This window comes from Chinchilla lanigera, unplaced genomic scaffold (genome assembly GCF_000276665.1).
Source record: "Chinchilla lanigera isolate Chin_1 unplaced genomic scaffold, ChiLan1.0 scaffold00021, whole genome shotgun sequence".
Taxonomy (NCBI): domain Eukaryota; kingdom Metazoa; phylum Chordata; class Mammalia; order Rodentia; family Chinchillidae; genus Chinchilla; species Chinchilla lanigera.
In genome coordinates, this window is record NW_004955422.1 from 25,305,546 (window position 1) to 25,320,080 (window position 14,535).

The 14,535-nt window shown below is 47.8% G+C and overlaps 1 protein-coding gene across 2 annotated transcripts in view; it reads right to left on the minus strand.

Moving 5' to 3' along the window:
• Positions 1-510: 510 nt before the first annotated feature.
• Positions 511-14,535, minus strand: part of Aar2 (AAR2 splicing factor homolog) — a 29,517-nt gene continuing 15,492 nt past the window's right edge. The window contains exon 4 of one of the 2 annotated variants that reach the window (XM_013514311.1): positions 511-1,093. In XM_013514311.1, coding sequence (XP_013369765.1) covers positions 1,040-1,093 — 54 coding nt within the window. In that variant the 3' untranslated portion in view covers positions 511-1,039. Of the gene's footprint in view, positions 1,094-10,219; positions 11,775-14,535 lie in introns of those variants that run through there. The other variant, XM_005384752.1, reaches the window with a different exon arrangement.

The window sequence follows — 14,535 nt, forward strand, 5'->3', positions numbered from 1 at the left end:
CAGAGACCGTTTTAGGAAGCCGGTGGGCGGTTGGAAGCAACTTGCGAGCAGAGCTGGAGGCTGCTGAGAGCTGTGGAGAGTGAGTGCCCGGAGGAAGACAGGCAGAAAATAAGGGGAAGCCAGCACTTTTTCGATTTTTCTTTTTGGTTTGATTTTTCAAAAACAGCCCTCCAGAAGATCCTTGTGTGGGCCCAGATAGTTCCTTCTCTGCCTCCCCCATTTCCTCCAGGCCTCCATGGAGACACTGAGTGTAAGGCTAGGACCAGAAGTTTGGTCTCAATGCTTCCTCTGATTTGCTGTGCAATCTTACACCGACACTCACTTTCTCTGTGCCTCAGTTTCCTCTTCTGTCAAACCAGACCAGATGGACTCAAAGTTCTCTTCCCACTGTGAGGCCTCAGGATTCTGGAATTCCATCTCTGGAACAGGGCAGCTGGGGCAGATGTCTCCAAGTCTGCTTTACAGCTCCAAGATTCTGAGATTTGTGCTTTCAGGTATCCGAGAGTCTAAAACAGGTAGGCAAGAGCCTCTGGTTTTTGTGGTGTGCAGTTCTGTATTGCAATAGGATTAAATTTCCAAAGTTTTAGGTCAGGTTCTAGCTCACTATTTAATATGAAAGACTATCTGGCTGGGCCAGACCTTCCTCAGGGGTCTGGGGACTCTCTTCAGCAGTGTAGACACATAGGCCTGTAGTCCTGGGCCCCCAAAAGTGAGGTTTAGACCCCAGGTATTCTCCTGAAGCACACGTGGAAAGGGTGGTTCACAAATATGGTGAGCTTACTGTCTGCCAGGCTTCTGCCAGTGGCCATTTGTCATCCGGGCCCTTGTTCCAACCAGCAGTAACCGTCTCCCCTTTACCGAACACCTACCAAATACCTGGGACTGCAGAGACGACTGGATGCAAAGGGGCGATGCCTTGTTTATACCTAATTTCGAGTTAATGAAGCTGAGGCTCACTGATGTCCAGTAGATTGCCAGGTCACAGAGCTAGAAAGTGGTACAGCTAAAACCTGAGCCCAAGCTTGGTGGTACACACCCGTCATCCCAGATGGTCAGGAAACTGAGGCTGGAAGATTGAAAATTCGAGGCCACCCTGTAAAATATAGTGAGACCTTAAATCAAAATAAAATTTCAAAGGGGGTGTTTCCAGTGGCACAGCACTTGCCTAGCATGTTTTATCCCCAGACACCTGAGCCTGGATTAGTTGACACCAGAGCCCTCCTGAACTGGGTGCCCCACCTTGCAAACTGCAGTCCTGCTGCGAGGTCAGTCACTGAGAGAGACAGGAAATGGCTTTCAGACAGGGCTCCCAGAAGAACAGACTGACTGACAAACCCACCCAGGGTAGGTGCACAAGCAGGTGGGGCTTGTGTTCGTGCCTGTGAGTGTGTAGGTGTCTGTGTGGCTCCAGGAGAGTGTGTATCTGTGTCTCTGTGTGGGTGACGCTGAACAGTGTGCGCATGCGCATCAGATGTGTGTGAGCCATTTGGATGTGGGTGCTGGTTGTGGCTGCTTGTATGTGCGCTGTCTCTCTGGGAGCAGGTGAGAGAGACTGAGTATGAGCTCTGTAGAGCCTGTGAGGGGGAAGCAGGTTGCGGAGAGCTGCACTGCATACTCCCTCTTGCCTCATGGTTGCGTGCACAGCCCTTCAGTGATGCAGGGTTTTGGGCCCTGCATACCTGCCTGTCCCTTGCCCATATGGCTGTCCCTGCGTTTGGTCCAGTTGAACCCGCAGCCCCTAGTTTCCACACCAGTCTCTTTTCCTAGCTTCCACACCCACCTCCAGGACCAACATGGAGCCTCTTGGGCCGGATTTAGGTCTCACATTAGCCTTGGCCTTGATCCATGCAGAACTGGTGAACCTGCTCCAAGCAGGCAGCTGGGGTCCAGGGTCCTGGTCCTGAACCTAGCTGTGTGTTCACACACAACTTGCTTTCAGCCTCTGAACGCCTCTCTCCTCTGCCTCATATTGGGTTTGCTAATGCTTATGGGTATGTTAGGGGGTGATTCTGGGAGAGAATTCTAGAAAAAAGATTTGTGGTCTAAGAACAAAAAGAGAACTTCATAGTCACATAATGGATCTCTTAGTGGATGACTATTAGTCCTGTTAGACTCTAGATTTTCTTTGCCTACCTCTGAGAACAGAGAATTAGTTACTTGCAAAGAATTCATTCCACTATAGGCAAATTTGACTATAAATTTCATCTCACAGTAAGGTTTTCAATCTACTCCCATAACCTCGTCCCACTGGTCTCAGCCTTGCCCTCTGAGGCCCATGAAGTTCAGTATAAAACATGGGAACCCTGAACAGTCATGGGGAGGTCAGGTAGGACCGTTCTGCTGGGACCAATCTCCTGGCTGTGTTAATGGAGTCCTCAGTACCTGCCAGGCAGAGGATGCTGGGGAGGGCAGCTGATGCCTGAGGATCCCAGGGAAGCCTAGGAGTAGCTGATCTGGCTAGGCCTGGGCCAGAGTGTGGCTGGAAACCCTGGGCCCTGGGGAGTTTTGGGAACCACAGCTGGAGAGAAGAGTGTGCGTGCAGGTGAACAGATGACAGGGAGAGGTGTGGCTTCCTGCACAACACAGGCTGTCACCAGGGTGAAGGATGATGTGTGCTAAGAGCTTGGCACACAGAGAGGCCTGATGGGAACTGCTGTTAGGATATTATTCATCCAGTCAGCCATTCACTCACTCATTTTCCTGTGTGCCAGGCCCACGGCTGAGGGCTACTGACCTAGAGATATGGCAAGCATAACCTCTCCAACGCCTCCCTGGCAGGCCAGGGAGACAGATTCTCTGAAGGTATGTTTGTCATCAGAACTCAGGGCTGTCTGGCACACAGGTCCTGGCTCAGCATATATCACACCAAAGAGGCTGCAAGGAGCTCAGCTGCCCCGGGAGTTGGGGAGCAGGCAGCTCCCAACCCTCTGAAACAGTACTCTTGTTTTACAGAGAAGAAAACCGAACCCCTTTAGAGATGGAAAGGACAAGTACCAGGGGTCACAGCAAGTGCTAGCCCAGCCACATGTGTGTGGAGCTGCAGTTTCCAGATGGGAACATGCTGGAGGTGTCCAGGTCCTGCACACAAACTTGACCTTGGGCCAGTTCTGATGGGGTGCCTTGTACCTCCAGAGGGGGTACAAGGGCGCTGGTAGCAGCAGTCCTGGTGTGTACACAGGATAGCTTGGGCTCTGTCTCTGGCCCAAACATGCTGAGTGACCTTAGGTGAAGCCTGTGCTCTCTCTGGGCCAGTCTCCTCCCTACCATGAGCCTAGAGCATTCGATCTGTATCAGGAAAAACAGGCTGTCTTTCAGATGCAGCTTCCTCCATTTGGCCATGGCTGAGACAGTTTCAACAGCATGTGTGCCAGGATGCACTGTGCCTTGGTCACAGGTTCATGAGAGCTCTCTTGGTGTCAGAGTCCTGTAAGCCCCAGAGCCTGCAAACTGCCTTAAGAGGCCCTGGAGGTCCCCCTGTGCCTCATGGGAGGCAGTAAACTCGAAAATTCTCTTCCTGAGCAGTAATCCACAACAAGCACTGTGGCCCTGCACTGCCCCCAGAGGCCATCGAGTGAGCTGGCTCTGCCATCTTGGGCCCCTCTTGTCACACAGCTCTGTGCTGGCCAGCTCCCTGAGCCCTTCCACTTAGTCTCTTCTCACAGATGGCCAAGCTGGTATTCACTGCGGATCAGGAGGACAGCGTCTCTGAGCAGGGGCATGAAGGACTGAACTTTAAGTGCAGTGGCTGAGCAAGGCTGCTGCCCCTGCCTTCCTGGCTCTCAGCTGCATCCTAGATAGATGAAAGGGAAAGAAGTAAGTCCTGGCCCATAGCGTGCCAGGCATTTCATTGTCTGTACACAGCCAGCTCTTCATACTTATCCTGAGAGCTGGCTGCAACCCCCATTGCACAGAAGAGGAACTGAACCTCGGAGAGGTCCAGTGACTCCTCTGATACTATTTAGCAGGGGCAAGGCTGGGCCCTGCTACATGCTAGCTTCTAGGTATCACTTCTGCTCAGCCTAATGACCATCAGCAGGGTAAGAGGAACACACCTATGGCTCAAAAAGACCTAGCATCTAACCCAGCAGTTCTTTAAGTCTCCGTGGGGCACTGAGCCATTTATATGGCCTTGCTGGGTCTCAATTTCATCATGTGTAGTGTTGGGTAATAAATCTTCCTCTATTCTCTCGTTACCACCTTGAAACCCCTGCCCTGCCTCCACTTTGGGTGTCATCAGGCCTCTAAGGCACACTCAGGAATGAACGCACGCCAGGGATGGCCAGGGGTAGGATCCCAGCCATATCCGGGCAGGTCAGTCCTGCTGGGGGCTGGACAGAGACTCCCATGGATCCGAGCATCTTCCTCCAGCCACAGAAGGAGTATAGTAAAACAGAAAAGTTGCAATCCACTGGCTTGCAAATGTGGCTTTGGTTGGCTTGCACACTGTTGTTTTTAAAAACCTGTATTTGTTGCCAATATTTAAAAATAGAGAAGTTTCACACAAAAACCCAGATTTCTGGCTTCTCTTGAAAACTCTGAGGAATCTGCCTTGAATGGGCTGCCCTGGGCAGAGTGGGAAGCAGAGATATGCTTGCTCTTGGACCCTACGGGCCCATCCACACAGCCTTCCTGGCCCTTCTTGACACCTGAGTTCACCTCCCCTGGTACAAGACCTTGGGCTCTGAAGTCAGGCTGAGCTGGGTTTGTCCAAGTGTGTGGTTCATTTGCAGCGTGGCCGTTGGAAAGGTCCATAAGGTGTTGGGTCTGTTTCCTTGCTGGTAAATGGGAATTCACACAGGACCTACTGCATATGGATGTTGCAAGGCTTCAAAGAGTGAATGTATGTAAAGTTACTGCTGCCGTTTAACCTGCTGCCTGACATGTGGTGCACGCTCAGCAAGTGCCAGCTGTGGTCTGGACTGCAATTTTCCTCCTCCAACAGGAGCTAACGAGACAGGAGCAGCAGCAGCAGCAGCAGCAGCAGCTCTGGTGCCTCCCACCCTGCTCAGGCCCGGCCTGGAGCCCTCCCTTGGCTGCACACACCTCACGTGGCAGCAGCGATCCTGTCTGAGTAGCACACCCAAAGGCAACAGATCAATAGCCACTAAATGCTCCAGTGCCATTGCTGAGGCCCATGGTACTGTCCAGGCTGCTGGCAGGTGAGTCCAAGCTTTTTCCCTTCGGTCAGGAAAAAAAAAAACAACCCTCACCATGTGACCCTGGGCAAGTTCTTTTCCTTCCCAGGATCTCAGTTTTACCATTTGCAATGTGAGACTATCTCTAAGTCCCTTACAAATCTGACATCTTAGGAGTTCACAGATGGGCAGACAATGAAGACCAAACTTTCTCAATGTAGGAGTGAGTTAGTTTGGATTCTTTTTGTCTTCAGTGGCAGAAACCTGTTAAAAAGAACTTTAAATTAAGAGGTATTATATCAGTTCATAAAGGAAGAAGCCCAGGGATTGCAGGCTGCAGGCAGAGGTGGATCCAGGTGCCCCAGCAATGTTGTCAGCTCTTTCTTAGTCTCAGCTTTCAGCTCAGATTCCTTCTGTGTTGCCCTCTTCCTCAGCTCAGGAACAGGGTTTTCTGTGATGGCATGATAGGCTCTATTAGGTCCAACAGAAAATATTCTAGAGCTATAACTCCAAAAGAAAGTGCTATCCCTTTGCACCTTCTAAAAGAAGCATCCCAGGAAAGGTGCCAGTTTGCCTCACTGCAATCACCTGCCTATCCCTGTGAGTAGCAGGATGGGGTGAGGTACTGTACTGGTACTCCCACTGAGGATGATAGGAAACAGAAGTCTTCCTGTCTTCCTCAAAGCAAAGGACCCCAAATATGAGAAGACAGGTGAGCTGAAATGAGCTCTGCGGTCTGAAATAACAGCAACCACAGGCCACTCCAAAGGCCATTAGCACAGAGAGGAAGAGGGACTCTCCCAATCGATAAGGTATTCATGCACTTAGCCCTGCTTAGAGCTGGAGTGTGGGGGTAAGAATCATGAACAAATGATCTTGGCCCCGGAGAAGGAGCAGGAAAAACCCTCCACACCATTAAGACTGTGGTGCCAATGGCCAGCCATGTGCAGCTTGGCTGTAATGCCATGAGGGAATTAGGGAGGTTTGTGAGAAGCCCTTGGTGGCCGTGGGAAAGACAAGGATGGAGGTGTAAAGCAGCACATTTGGGCTTAAAATGTGGAGAGGAAGAATCAAGACGAGATGTGAGGCATAAGAGGTAGCAGGACGGCTGACTTAAGCAGGGCTGAAGAAACACGATCTCCACTATGGCAAAATAAAAAATGAAAAAGAGTAACACTGGGGAAAACTAGAACAAAATATAGGTTAATACACATTTGTCTTGAGATGGGAATGGGCTTTTAAGCATTAAAGCAAAGAAAAATCAGATAAAAGAAAATCCTTGCCATATGTGACATAGAAAAGTCAAGCACACATTTCCAAACATCATAAAACTAAAAGGCAAGTGGCAAAACTGGAGGAAATATTTATAATATGAAAATATTTAATGATAAGATGAATGCTTATTTTTATAAAATAAGACCTCAACAACAACAACAAAGGCAAATGACAGGAACAATTTCCAAAAGGGAAATGAACAGTGGTATAGCCTTCTTCATTCAAAATGTACCCTGAGATCTCCCCATATCCGTACAGCCTGTACCCCAGCTTCAGGCCGCTCCCGTTGGAATACAGCGGATTGGCTTACTGATCCACAGAGAAAGCAAAGCTTGTGTAGAGGATGCTGGTCATTAGCTCAGCCTCTTAGAGGCCTCGCATCTGCCAATGTCTTTCTCTAAAGCCTTTTGCAAGACCCAACAGTAACTCTGGTAGGACAGGGACAGGTGAGAGGAAAGAAGCCGCTGCTCAGGTGCATTCCAGCCTAGGGAGCCCCTCAGTGGCTCCAGAGGCCTACAAGAGGGAAGGGGGTTGGATGCTGTCCCCCTCTCCCATCTAGAAACATCCCACAGCCCGTGCCACCATTCCTCAAGCCAGGTCAGTCCACAGATATGGACAGAGGCTGGGCCAAAACATGAGCAAGCCGTCATAACGCAAGAGGCTGGGGGTCTGCCCGCCACCCCTGCAAGCGACTGACACTGGCAGTTGTCAGGCTGGCAGCCTCAGATCCACAGGCAATTATCACATATTATGTAACTGTCCTTATTTAGGACTGCCATGCTGTGGTAAGGGCAGAGTTGGACATACATTCTGGCTCTGAGAGGAAGTCCTTTCACCTCTCTGGGCCTTGGATCCCTTGTCTGTATGAAACTGAGACCCTTCCTGAAGAGCGGATGCTCGATTGAATACAGTAAGTAAAGGACCCTACATGGTGCCCAGCAGTGAGGAGGGGGCCCCTAAAATGTTAGCTACAACTGACATGAAACCTCCATGGTGGAAGTGGATGTGATTCTCCAGCTGTTCCTCACAGCTCATTGTCAAGATACAACTCATCTCTCAGCATCCCCTCGGAAGTCCCAATCTGGGCCAGGTAAACATTTGAGGAAGGGGACAGACAGGACATGGAGAGATCTGGGAAGAAGCTGCACAAGCATCCAAGGAAAAAGGAACCTACCTATACTGGACATTGGACAGCCCCACAGAGAAACCCTCATTCTCCCTTCCTCCCACCAAGCAGTTTAACAGGCAGCTACTGTCCAGAGGAATCTAGTGAGTTAATACAGGGGGAGCACCAGATCCAGGACAGACAGGAGGGCTGGCTGGCAGAGGGGCCTGCACACAGACTCAAGACAATAAGCACAGACCAACCCCCAGCAGCAAGTGGCTGGCTTTATTTCTGGCTTATTCCTGATCGCAGCAGGAAGGTCAGGCCTCAGGAGCCCAGGCTGAGGGAGAATGAACCAGCACCTGAGACCTTGGGTATTCTGGAGACAGAAAGGTCTAGATAGGTTTAATGAAAACCAAGTCTGTCTGGACAAGACACGTAGGATCTGAGGTGAGGAAGTGTAACGGTGGTCAGCAGGGGATGGAGAGAAAAGTGGTTCTGCAGAATTACAGGACCGCATAGGCTCCAAGGATTCCCGAGCAGTTCAGGTGAGCAATCCCATTCTGTTCTGCTTTATATCTGGCAAATGTGACTCAGTGTTGGCTTTGATCACGCATTCAGAACTCTGTATTTCTAGGCCCCATTTCAGCAGGGGAGAGTATCTTGGTCAAGCCAAAGTCTGATTAGCTGGAGAGACCAGCATGTCATGGTGCCCCGGGAATATTAAATAATATTTACAGGGAATGACGTTGGGGAAATAATTACTGATGGTAAGAGGCAATCAACAGCAGGGAACTCCTCCACTGCTCAAGTGATGAGAAATTAGATGGAGCAAGGCTCAGAGCAGCAAGCATTTGTCATAGGGACAGTGAAGGGGGCTAGAAAGTCACCATTTCTGCTGATTCTGTTAATAGGATAAACCAGCCTTGCAAATAAGAGCCAGACCCCAGGAGGCCTGCATCTGAGGTGATTTTAAAATTAGGCCAGGTCCTGCCAATAGCTTCACTTTCAGAGGCATTAAAACAGGAAGAGCTTAGAGATCAGTCACACCAATGACTGTTTTGAAGGCTCTTGCCTTCCAAAAATACTGCAAGTATTAAGTAGTAATTAATTTTTTTCACATTTTTAATTCATCAAAGACACACAGAGGACTGCCAAGTGGGACATGCGAAAGACCTAAAGTTGATACCACTTTGGCTCTGTATTATTTTGTATAAATATAGCAGTGATGGCGAACCTTTTAGAGCTTTTTTTTTTTTTTTTTTGTTTGGTTTTTCTCCAGTACCGGGAACCGAACTCACGACCTTGCGCTTGCCAGGCAGGCGCTTTTTGCCGCTGAGCTAAATCCCCAGCCCTTTTAGAGCTTTCAATGATACAAACAGCCTGCTGCAGCACACATATCACAGATTCACCACCACTGCAATATAGTTTCCTTTTAGAAAAATATATAACCCAAGGGTCAAGGTTTTTTTTTTTTGAGACAGGGTCTCACTATGTAGTTCAAGTTGGCTCTGAATTCACTTTTCAGCCCAGGCTGGCCTTGAATTTTCAGCAGCTGCCTCAGCCTCCCAAGTCCTGGGATTACAGTGCCACTATGCTCGGCTCTAAGGGTTAAGTTTTAAATACCTGAGGAAGCTTGAAAACTCTATCTCAAAAAAAAAAAAAAAAGAAAAGAAAACTCTATCTCAGAAACCTTGAATCCAAGCCAAGTTTCTTCTACATAAGGAGACTAACACCCAGAGAGCACAAGTGGCTTGCCCAAAGTCAAACAACTGGCTGTCAGTAGAGTCAAAGCTAGACCTGAGGAGCTGGGTGGAAAGGATAGCACGAGTAAACTATAGCTGTGAATGCAATGGCAGAGCGGGCTATGGACACCAGGGAACATGGGCCTGATGCTCATCCTCAGTACTTACTAGCTGTGTGACCCTGGCCAAATGATTTAAGCTAGATTCACATACTATTGCAAGGAAGAAATAACAAAACAGAACACTTAGTTAATAGTAGCCACTATTATTTAATCCATTTCAGTGTGTGTGTGTGTGTATGTGTATGGTGGGGATGGTGTCTGGGTTAACCCAGAAACAAAGACAAGCTTGGGGAATGAGGTCACGTGATCCAACTTCCAAGTGCTGTCTTGACAATGCCAGCAGGTGACAAACTGTCTCAACAGTGCTCTAGGTACTAGCACAACGCTGTTACTACTCAGAAATGTCATTCAGAATTGAATGTGCCTCAGAACCAAGGCCCCATCCAGACTCACTACCTTTGAAACCCTGAAAGGTGAAATGAGAACCTGCACTTCCAAAAACTGAGATACACTTACACACCCTAACAGTCACCATTTTAAAGTATGCACTTTCAGTGGTTTTTAACATCGTATGTGCACAGGGTTGTTAGTACCATCACCAATTCCAGGAAATTTTCAAAAGAAACCCCGGATCCATTAGCAATCACTTCACATTTCCTCCTCCCATGTTCTGACAACCACTGAGCCACTTTTCATCTCTATGGATTGTGTGCTCACATTCCATGTGAGTGGCTAGTCTCTGTCTAGCCTCTTCCCTCGGCACACCCATTCAAGGGTCACCCGTGTGGTCACATGCATCGGGACTTCATTCCTTAAGAGTCTGTCCTTTTAACAAGCTCCCCAGGTAGTTCTCATGAGTGGGCTTTGGGTAAGAAAAGAATAGCAAATTCACACAAGGTGAAACTAAAGGTTTATTATAAAGTTACAGAGTGTGCCTGTCTCTAACGCCTACAGGGAATAGGTAATGCCGGCTGCCTGTCTCCTCCAGAGACTGCAGGGCTGGGCAGTGTCTCCTGGGTGCTCTGCAGAGAGATGTGTACAAATGGACCCGGCTTAAAAAACTGTAAGTGGCCTGGCTCAGAAAACTGGGCAGAGTAACTACAAGAGTCTCACACAAGAGGATTAGTCTCAATTCAAAGACTTTAATGTACATTATGCTCTTGGAAAAACATCTCCAAGGAAACAAGAGAAACTGAAGTCTTAACCAGCAGGGATTCTATTCAGAAACCTGCTGTGAGCCCCAGCTTTAGGAGACAATGGCACCAGGACTTAAGAGTACAACAAACGATCCGAGGTCAGTGTGGAGGGCCTGTGTATCCATCTAGAGATGGAACTCTGCCCACACAGCACAACAGGCATGCCCTCAAGACTCCCAGGAAAGCAGAAGCACCCTCATTCTGACGACAGACAGCTCCACAGGAGGGCTGGGAAGATTCAGGCTGACCAGGTCATTTCCAGAGCTCAGAAGGCACAAACTTCAATAGGGCCTAAGAAGCCTTCTTCGGACAAGAACTTTTCGTTTTATTGTTGTATTTCCAAGTCATCAGAAACAGTCATGGTAGCTCTTGTGAGGAATCGGGGCACAAAGAGGGTACCAAGCCTGCCTGAGTCTGAGGCTTTGGAGTGCAATAGATGGTAAATGATAGCACCGGGATCCCTGAGGCCAAGGGCCACTCCAGGTTTGGGAGATTAACCACTGGAGCCTCTGGACAAGACCATGGGATTTAGGCGGAGAAAGCTAACACTGACCCAATCTGTCTTCTTTGTTACCCACTTCCCAGTCCAGGCTCACTACTGTTTTTTGTCACGGACTCCCATTCAAGCAGGGGCAGGCAGAAATTGCAGCTCATTTCTCCTATGAGCCTATATTTAACTTCAAAAAGTCATCCACTGATATCTCAGACTCTCAAGGCGATCTAAGGTTTCTTGTTTTCTAATTATCCTATAGGTCAAGAGATCAGTTCTCTTGGACTTTCAGTTTCACTTCTCACGAGAAGGAATGACGCTGCTACTGAGGCAGGTCTCTCCCAGGAGCTTCTGTAAGAGCTTGTCAGCTTAGCCAGGACTGGGCTGACACAGAACCCACAAATGTGCTTTTAGGATGGGTATAGCCTCTTTTACAATAAAGTATTTTATTTACTGGTGAAGGAGGGAATTCTGGCTCCATCTTTCAGAACCTGGCAGGACTGTTGCCCTGGAGGGTTCCAGGAAAAGACAAGGTGAATGGAGAGGTCAAGACTGCATTCATGTGGGAAGGGGGCTCTCACAGCTCCCGTGTTCGCAGTTAGCCAGTCTCGATGCCCTCGGGGAGCTCCACCACCACCGGGGCACAGTCCTCAGGCTCTGAGGCAAAGTCCCACCGAAACTTCTTGGTCAGGTGGGCTTGGAACTTTTCAGCTTTCTTCCTCAGGGTGGGATCCACCGCAATGCTGCTGGCTGAAGAAAAGAAAACCTACAGAGAACACAGGGTAAGTCATTCCTGAGAACAGAAAGCTGTGGAAATTTCCTTCTGGTGTTCAGTTCTCTGGGGCAGTTGATCAGGTGCTGCTGGCACAGGTCTAGGACACCTGCCGTGCCCACCCCCACCCCCACGAAAGAAGGTCCAAACCCAGCTGAGATGCTGGAACAGGACTAGAATGGAAAATTACTATGCTGGACAGACACCCCATGGAGACTATGGCCAGTGGGACCACCACCGCTGTCCTACACCTTAGGGTGGGGGAGGGTGTATGAGGCACCTGGGCAGTAACTGAGAGGAACCAGCAACTACACTAGCTGGTACTAAGAAAGGGAGGCATATACATCTTGGGATCTCATAAATCCTAGGCTCTTGGTTAATGAGGCCAAATTGCTATTCTAGTCTTCTAAATGGGTTAGGGTCCATCAGTCTGAGGCTTCTGTCTGCCTTAAAAGCTGTCTTAGATGTTCATTTAAAAAAAAAATTGTTTAAATTGTGGTAAAACATACATACTTACCATTCAAACCATTCTTTCTAAATCCTTTTTAAGTGTACAATTATGTGGCATTAAGTACATACACATTATTGTGCATTACCACCATTCATCCACAGAACTTTCATCTTTCCCAAATGAAATTCTATACTCATTAAACACTAATTCCCCACTCTTTCTTTCCTAGCCCCTGGTAACCACTCTCCTATTTTCTGTATCTATGAATCTGACTATATTAGGTACCTCATATAACGTTTACCGTTTTTTGTCTGGCTTATTTCACTTAGCATACTGTCTTCAAGGTTGCAGCATGTGTCAGAATTTCATTCCTTTTCAAAACTGAGTAATATTCCATTGTATGAACACTGTATTTGTCTTTTCATCCCTTAGTGGTCATTTGGGTTGTTTCTACATTTCAGGTATAGTCAATAAAGTTGCTATGAATATGGCTGTACAAATACAGTACTTGTTTGAGTCCCTACTTTCAATTTTTTTTTGTTGGGGGGTATAGACCTACGACAGAACTACTGGTAATTCTATATTTAGTTTTTTGAAGAACTGTCACACTTTTCCACAGCAGCTGTACTATTTTACATTCCAACCAGCAGGGCACAAGGGTTCTGATTTCTCTAGGTCCTAGCTAATACCATGTATTTTCTTTGTTGTTATTTATTAATAGTCACCCGCTCTAATGGGTGTGAAGTGATAGCTCAATGTAGTTTTGATTTGCATTTCCTTAATGATCAGTGAGGATCTTTTATGAGCATATTGGCCATTTGTAAACTGCAAATTTCTTTGGTAAAATACAGTTTCCTTCGACTATTTAAAAACTGAGTTGTTTGGTTGTTGAGTTGTATCAGTTCTTTACAGATTCTAAACATTCATCTCTTATTTTGATGTTCTTCTGAATTCAGTTTTACCTAATAAAACATGGGCAGGGGGACAGAATAACAATTTTCTCTACACCTTATAGCCCATTCTAAATTATTCTAGATCCTAGTTCCTTCTAAAAATAACAGCAAACCCACTACTCCTTACACGATCTTACTGGTCTCAAAGAAGTTTCAGCATATCCAACTGGATGCTCACCTTGCCCTGGCAAGATACACTAGAACGTGTATTTTAAGGACATGGAGACTGAGAGGTATTAAATGGCTGGACCAAAGCATCCAAAAGGAAAAGAATGGTCTTTCCCATATTACCACCTGCTGCCCCACAGGACCCCACAGGCACAGACACGAGGGCAGAAGCAGTAGTTGTTTGGTCCATATTACCCTTATGCACAGCTGGTCTGCATATCATCATGGAAGAACTCTGGCTCCAGGAGATCTAACTTGACAAAAGTAACAGATTTCCTCTATTACTGCTTTGAGGGACGACATGCCCCTCCTCCCACCTCTCCATAGCCTTTCTGTTAGGGGCACCAAATAATTGATCAATGATTATGTGATGGTGCTAGAGAGAAAAGGCTCATCCTGTGGAGGTGGTGGTTTGTGTACCAGACCCCTAGATGCCACTGGCTCCCAAGCTCTACTCTCTTGTGAGGTGGCTTGTGTAAAGGCCCAGGCTGAAATGAACTGTTCCAACCTCTGATCCCCTAGCACTGTCCCCAAGGCTCTCACACCGTGCTTGCTTCACAGTGGTGTGCATGCCTGCAAGAGTAAGGAGCATGTCCTAATTATCAACGTGTCCCACACAATATATCACTCAGGACCTGGCATAGAGTTAGAGCCCACAGGACTCTCACTGAATGGTCAGAACAAGACACAGGATTGTCTTGCATTTAGCAATGGCCAGAAGTGAGAGGCTGGAACAAGCTGGTCTCATACATCATCCACCCTTCCACCCACCTCTCAGACATGCCTGAGAGTAGAACCAACTAGAAGTGGGTACACAACAGAAGGCTTTAGTTTTAAAACTACAGCTTCTAATTTGAAAACCGGTTTGTCCTTTTTAAAGAACTTGTCCACTTAATCTTTCTATAAACCTGGCAGACAGAAAGACAGGAAATTACTACTCCCACTGCACAGACAAGGGTGTTAGGTGTGCTGCATCATGCAGTGATAAATGCTGAGTAAGATCCAGTCCAGAGGCGTATCTCAATTTAATCCTTTCCCCCAAAAGAGTGCTCTGAGGGGCTGGGGATTTAGCTCAGTGGCAAAAAGCGCCTGCCTGGCATGCGCAAGGTCGTGAGTTCAGTTCCTGGTACCGGAGAAAAACCAAAAAAAAAAAAAAAAAAAAGAGTGCTCTGTTTTGACAAAG